This window comes from Tupaia chinensis, unplaced genomic scaffold, assembly GCF_000334495.1.
Source record: "Tupaia chinensis unplaced genomic scaffold, TupChi_1.0 Scaffold000377_5, whole genome shotgun sequence".
Lineage (NCBI taxonomy): Eukaryota > Metazoa > Chordata > Mammalia > Scandentia > Tupaiidae > Tupaia > Tupaia belangeri.
This window is the reverse complement of record NW_006159879.1, coordinates 626,107-632,592: the sequence shown is the minus strand read 5'-3', so window position 1 is coordinate 632,592 and position 6,486 is coordinate 626,107. Positions and strand designations below refer to the sequence as shown.

At 52.7% G+C, this 6,486-nt stretch overlaps 1 protein-coding gene across 1 annotated transcript in view; it reads left to right on the top strand.

The window, feature by feature from the left end:
- DCDC2C (doublecortin domain containing 2C) overlaps positions 1 to 6,486 on the top strand; it is an 81,432-nt gene that overhangs the window by 3,958 nt on the left and 70,988 nt on the right. Inside the window, exon 2 of the mRNA XM_014589769.1 lies at positions 6,291 to 6,367. Within this exon, the coding sequence (XP_014445255.1) occupies positions 6,291 to 6,367 (77 nt within the window). The remainder of the gene's footprint in view (positions 1 to 6,290; positions 6,368 to 6,486) is intronic.

Genomic DNA, 6,486 nt, shown 5'->3' with positions numbered 1-6,486 from the left:
AGAGGAAAAGGAAAAGGAATAGAAACAACAAAAAAGAGAAAAAAACAATTAAAAAAAACAAAGAAAAAAAAATGGCACCGCACAAATGGGGCCCCTTAGAAGTCGTAGATAGCTGGCTGCTGACTGGCTTGTCCTGGCTCCTGGCTGGATCTGCGGGGAGGAGGGTGAAGTCTGGGCAGAGGGTTTTAGCTGGTCATAATCCACGAATGGGTCTGCTCAGAGCTCAGTTGTAGCTGGCGGCTGATTGGCTTGTCCTGGCTCTTGGCTGGGTCTAAGGCATGCCACTCTCGAAGCCAGAGTCGCTGCACAAGCTTGTCATTCTTCTCAGGGATTTCCGTGACCGAGTGGTAGCAGTTAGTAAAACAGCCTAAGACCATGCTGGGGAGCCGTCTCGGGGGGATAGTCATGCAATTACTTATGAAGATGTCTAACTTTCTTTTTGTTTTGGGGGGATTTGGGAAGACAGGTGTCAGGAAGAGTTATCTGAAGTTATGAATGTTGGAACTAATTATAATGTTAACGACTTGCCCCCAGTTCTCATCATTTCTGTCCTCGATAGACATTTATGAGGTCTAGGGGCTGGAACGTGCCCTTGTTCCATTCATGTTATCTGACTCTTGGCAAAATCATCCACTTAACTTGTTAAAAGAGACCCACCTTTTTTATAAGCAACAAAAATCACAAGATTCTAAGCAAGATATCCTGTTAGTATTTAGAATTTCACACATTTTTTACTTTTTTTTTTTTTTTTTAAATGAGCTTCCTTTCTGGAGAAATACAGAAGCGAGGTGTCCCGAGGGCATGCACTTCTCCGAGCTGCAGTCAGTGGTCCAGCTGCTGCTCTTCAGTCCCCTCTGTGGGCACCACCTTCATGGACTAAAGGGTGGATGGTAACTGTGCTGCACCGGCGCACGGGCTGGCATGCGTCCTCCGCATCTCACGGGGGCTGGCCCTCCGCGTCCTGCAGTCCCCACCCAGAGCGCCAGCAGGGGAGTCGATCCAGCGTTGCTCAGAAGCAGCAGCCTGTGGAAGCCCTGAGCTGCTCCACAGAGTGTGGGCTGTGGAAGGAAGCCGATGATGACCTGCCCACTTCAGATAGTAACTTCCAGAGGGACTGCATGCTTCCGTCTGGAAAGCAACACTGGCATTTGTCGGGTTCCAGGGCCCCCTAGCGTGGAGAGTGTACCTGGGCGCCTGCTGACCCCTCTCCGCATGAGCCTGGGGGTGGGATCAGCCAACTCAGGAGATGATCTCTGGGGTGTCCGTCAGTTGGAGTCTGTCCCTTGTCTGCACAGCTCAGTGGTTTAAATGCAATGCGAGGAAGGCTAGCGTGCCAGAATGGGGAGACCTGCCCATCATCTTGTCGGACCTTGTTTCCGACACAAGGAGGCTCTGACCCAGGGAGCCACTGTGTCATGCCCGCGTGAAGCAAGCGTCCCAGCACGCACGCCAGTGAGCCTTGCCCTCAGCTGGCGGTACGTCCCTGTGACATAACTGCACTCCCTATGAGGCAAGAGTTGCCCAAAAGGGTTTTTAGTTTTTCTTTTGGAATTTCCACTTTATTTATTTAGAAAAAACCCAATCACAAAAGTAGTTGTTATTGAGAAAGATGTCAAAATACTGCGCAGAAAGCCAGTGGGGAAGTGAGAGATCGTCCAGAGTCATACCTCTCAGTGACAGCACCGCTGCGTTCCTCGTGTCCACTTGCATCGTTTTCTGTGCAGAGGTAGCACGTGCACATATAGCACACGCACCCACCGCTGCCCTCGCGCGAGCTGCAGACGGAGTGAACATCTGCTGGATTTGCGGAGGTAGATAATTGCGTGGGTTATTCTGAGACACTGAAACGCTTACAGAGCGAAGCGCTCTGAGCAGTGGTGGGGACAGTAAACCCTTGTGTCACGCGGGCCAGGTGCAAAGCAGCTTGACCAGGGACCCAGAGAGGGCGGCCCAGCAGGATGAACCTCTGGTTCTCCAAGACCGAGCAAGGGGCTGGGCGCTGGTGCCTGTGGGGGCAGCACCAGGGGGGCTAGGCCCGTGCTGCTCCAGTTCTTTCCAGGACAGGTGGAAACAGCTTTGCAAGTAGGGAAACTGCCCGGATCCCAGGTGCCCGGGTCGGGGGGTCCTCTATAGCTCCTGGAGGTCTCGTTGGAAGTTGTGGTCACATGGAGCCCTCCCTGCGCCTGATCCAGGTAGACCGAGGCCAGATCCCTGGGACTCGAGGCCGTTTACAGCAGTGGTGTGTGTGTGTGTGTGTGTGTGTGTGATTATGAAAACAACTGGGGACAACTTGAAGGCCCGGCAGCTGGATGACCCATGCTCACAAAGTGCGCGGATCCGTCGATGCCAGTCTGAAATGACAGCACCCACAATGTCGTTGGGACTCAGGAGGGAGCTGTGCGACTCATGCCCGATGCTGTGAGTACAGGAAGTAGCCGGGACTGCTGCCACCCATGGTGCTCCCACAGCGCAGCAGCGCCCCCCGCCGGCGCGGGCCCGTAAGCATCTCCCAATTTGAACGCAGTGCAAACTGCTTTGAAAATCAAATATCATCCGATTGAAGATTTGTCCGAGTGGAAAAATTCAGTGTCTAAATGCCTAATTGCCTTATTTTTGCCTCACTAATAGAGAGTAGAGTACTTAACTTTAGTACATTATTCCTTCACAGAATTTCTCTTTTCGTCAAAATATACTAGGAGGAAAATGGAGGAGGCACCCCGAGAGATCTGGACTCAGTACAGAAATTTACTTGAAATTAATTTGAGTTCTGTAATATACACTTCGTATGGCCGTAGAAATGATTGATCAAGTATTTGAATGTAATAAACTGCGAGTTCAGTTTTATTAAGTGGTGGGACAGGAAGAGCTAGGTTGGAAACAGATGCTCTTGGGATGCTGGCTCTCACTTACCGCACCATAGGTTTAATGAGGAGTGTCCTTAGTCTCCCTTCAGTTCAAGGACTTCTGTTGCAACCTTTCAGAGTGTGGTTTGTAGTGCTGTTCAGATTTAGGTTGAATTTAGGCGGTCTCTAAGTTCTTTCCTCTACCCTTTAGGAACACTTGAGCCTCAGTTTATTTTCTGTCCCGTAATTCGTTCTATCATAAACTAGACATAGTACCCAGTGGTGTGATGTTGAGGCAGCCGGGTACCATGTGGCGTACCGCACAGTTCAAGTCCTGCACCTGGAGGCTTGAAAAACACGCCGGGCACATGTACGTATGTGCCCCAAATCCCAGCAGGAGGGAGAAGTGGAGGAGAGATTGCAGCGTGGCCATCTTGCCCCCACTCCCATCCCCCATCCCCCGTCTCTGGTGAGTGCCCGTGTCCCATGCCGGTGTGTTCTCAAGCTCCTGAGGCAGGATTTGAACCATGAGTTTGGCCATGTGGGATCCAGCCCCTGTAACCACTAGGCTAGAGGCTGGCTCCCCAAGAGTGACTTCTTATGTACATCTCACAACGTGCTTTACACATTTCCAGCTTATTGCAAGTACAAGGTTGGGGTGGATCTTGACTTTGCCTTGAAGACGCAGACTGGGCCGAGATGTCGGGGTAGCCGGGCAATCCTCAGCTCTGCCGTCCTTCTAGCTGACTCGCCGTGGCTCTTGCTGGGTGTGGTTCAATTAGTCTGGACACGTATATATATATTTTTTAGAGGTTTGTGCTATAGGGCGCGTGCGCTTGCCAGACAGACAGACAGAGACAGAGAGACAGAAAGCGAGAAATCACCCCCCAGGGGGGATGGTCACGCTGCAATCCCTTCTCCTTCGTTGTCCTCTCAGAATCTTGGGCACGCACGCGCACACACTCGGCGTGAGTTTTAAGCCACTGGGTCCGGGACGCCAACTGCAGTCGACTACATGGGAGTCCAGAGACATAGCCATTACGCTAACTGCTGGTCTCTGGACATATTTTTTTTTAAGCTTCTGTTTCTTTAAAAAAGAGTTATATAATTCATGCTTATTGTAGAAAAATGAGAAAACTATGTAATTTAAGAGAAAACACACCCATGTGCCTGTCACCTGGCCGCCACCATGTTTTTCTGTGCATGTCGAATACAGACATAGCATCTTCAGAAGTTGACGTAAATGCACATTATCAACAAACTGTACAGACTTCAAGTTGTTCTGCACAAAAATATACTCAATACTTTAATTTCATTTCACGCTAATCTTTGAAGTGCTCTTGTACAAATACATATACACATTATACACATGTCGAACTTTTAAACAAAATGTATTTATTTATCTTATTTTTATGTATCATTAGTTTCTTTATAAGTTTGCTATAGGGCATGTGTACTCACCAGAGGGAGAGAGACAGGGAAAGTGAGAAAGCAAGTCACCAGGTCTGGGACTTGAACCATGGTCAAACCTGTGGGAGTCCAGTGCACAGCTGCCAGGCCACCTGCCGGCCCCACACTGAGCTTTTAGAATATTATTTATTTTTTTTAAAATAAGAAAGTCAGGAAGAGGAAGAGAAAGGAGAGAAGAAAAAGAGAGAGAGAGAGAGAGCGAGCGAGAGCGAGAGAGAGATTCCCGACAGGGTCTTAGTCCTCCTGCCCTGGCTGGGATTACAGGCATGTGCTACATGCCGTCCTGCTCAGGTTGGCTGAGGACCTGACCTGGGCCTCCCCTGGCCTCGGCCTTGCGCAGTTGGCTGTATTTCTCGTTTTATAAATGCACTGATGCAAGCAAAAGTGCGAGTCCGTTCTATTTATCGTTTCCCTCTTACTAAATCTCCTCTTACTTAACAATGCCTTGTGAAATCACTACCACGTCAGTGCATAAATACGCTTGTTTTTCCTACTCTGTATTTCTCATTGCATGCAATTGCTGTGCATGTCTGCAGGGCACCATGTGGATTTCCCGGGGGTGCGTGCAGTGTGCAGCATGCGTCTGGAACACTTTTGAGTGACTCAGAGTGTCCCAGCCACAGGTATACCGGGCGTTTTACAGACCAGCTACTGCAGGCGTCGGGAGGGCGCCCTTTCCGTAGTAGTGTGTCAAACACTGCAGTGGGTACTCCTTTCGGAGTCGTTGGCACGGCACCTGCGGGGCTGGGGATGCATCCTGCAGACTGCTCCACGAGGGGCTATTCCAAGTTCAGTGGCTCTGTGGCCTGGGCCCCTTCCTCCCGTGCCTCTCCATCTCCCCCACAAAGCGCCGTGCTCTCGCGGCAGCCTTGTGGAAGCGTCGTGGGCTCTGTCACTTGACAACTTTCGTGATTTCAGCTTTTGGGGTTGGACTTTGTAGACGCAGCAGCCAGCCGCCGACACGTGACAGCTGTGTTCTTGGTGGTGACGGGACCTTCGAGACAATGTTCCTGTCGGTGGGTGGGAGGCTGGGGCCAGGCGGCAGCCTGCAGCGGGTGTGAGGGAGGCCGGCAGGGATGCGGACTGACAGATGTGGGGACTGGGAGGGCTGAGGGCAGGGAGCAGGCATGGCCTTGGGAGGACGGTCACTGTAAGTGCTGGGCTTCCCTGAGGGCTGCTCGTGTGGTGCAGGGGTCAGGACTGGAGCCGTGAGCACAGGTGTCACCACAGGGGCCTCCCGAAAGGCCCTCCTCTGTGTTTCTGCCTGCTCTGGCCGTGGGGCCAGGCAGGTGAGAGATTCTGCTCACGCGACATCCCCCCACGCCCAGGGTCTCAGCCCGGTGCAGGGCTCGGTCTCACAGACCACCCTCAGCAGGCGCGGGAGGCGAGCGGACCTGTGGGTGCCTCATCGCTGTGGCCATCGGCCAGGGCGCGTTGCTTGCCTTGGGGGCCGGAGCCGGACGCTGCTTGTCTGCTCTCGGGCCTGCGCTTTGGCCGACCGCGCACCGGGCATAGGAGGTTGTGGGTATGGGGGGTTCAAAATTTCGTGGGCAATGGAATTTAAGTACAAGTTTATTTGGTACAAAAAATTGTGAAATTATGCAGTCTTTTCAGAACATGCGTTTCCCACGAACTTTCCGAGTTCTCGCGTGTGTTGGCTAGATGCACGGTGACTGTGTCCCTAGTCAGAACACACGGCCCCTCATGCCTGCGCTGGTCCCCCACACTCTCCTGTTTTCGCACTGAGCTCTGCGAGCCCCGGGTGCAGCCCTGAATCGGCGTCCCCCTGTGGGCCAGCACTGCCGTCCAGAGCCCACCTTCTCTGCACCCTCTGGCCCTGCCCTGGGGCCCCACCGAGAGTAGGAGGACCCTCCTGCGTCCTGCTTGTGTTCCCCCAGGGCTGCGCGGTCGGCAGTTAACATGCGTCTGCTAATTGGGGCTGAATCCTGAGGCTTCTTTTTTGTCCTCGTTTTCCAGATCAAACCAGTGGTCCACTGTGACTTAAACGTGCCTTCCAGGTGGCAGGCCTACCACCGCGTGTCCCGGCATGTGAAGTAGGTACCCAGCCCGCGGCGGCAGGACTTGTCCTCTGTAAGAACGCCGTCCAGCCTGAGGGCTCCAGTGCCATACCTCTTACCCCCTTCCTGCTCCCGTCCACCTCCTCCCCCTCCTC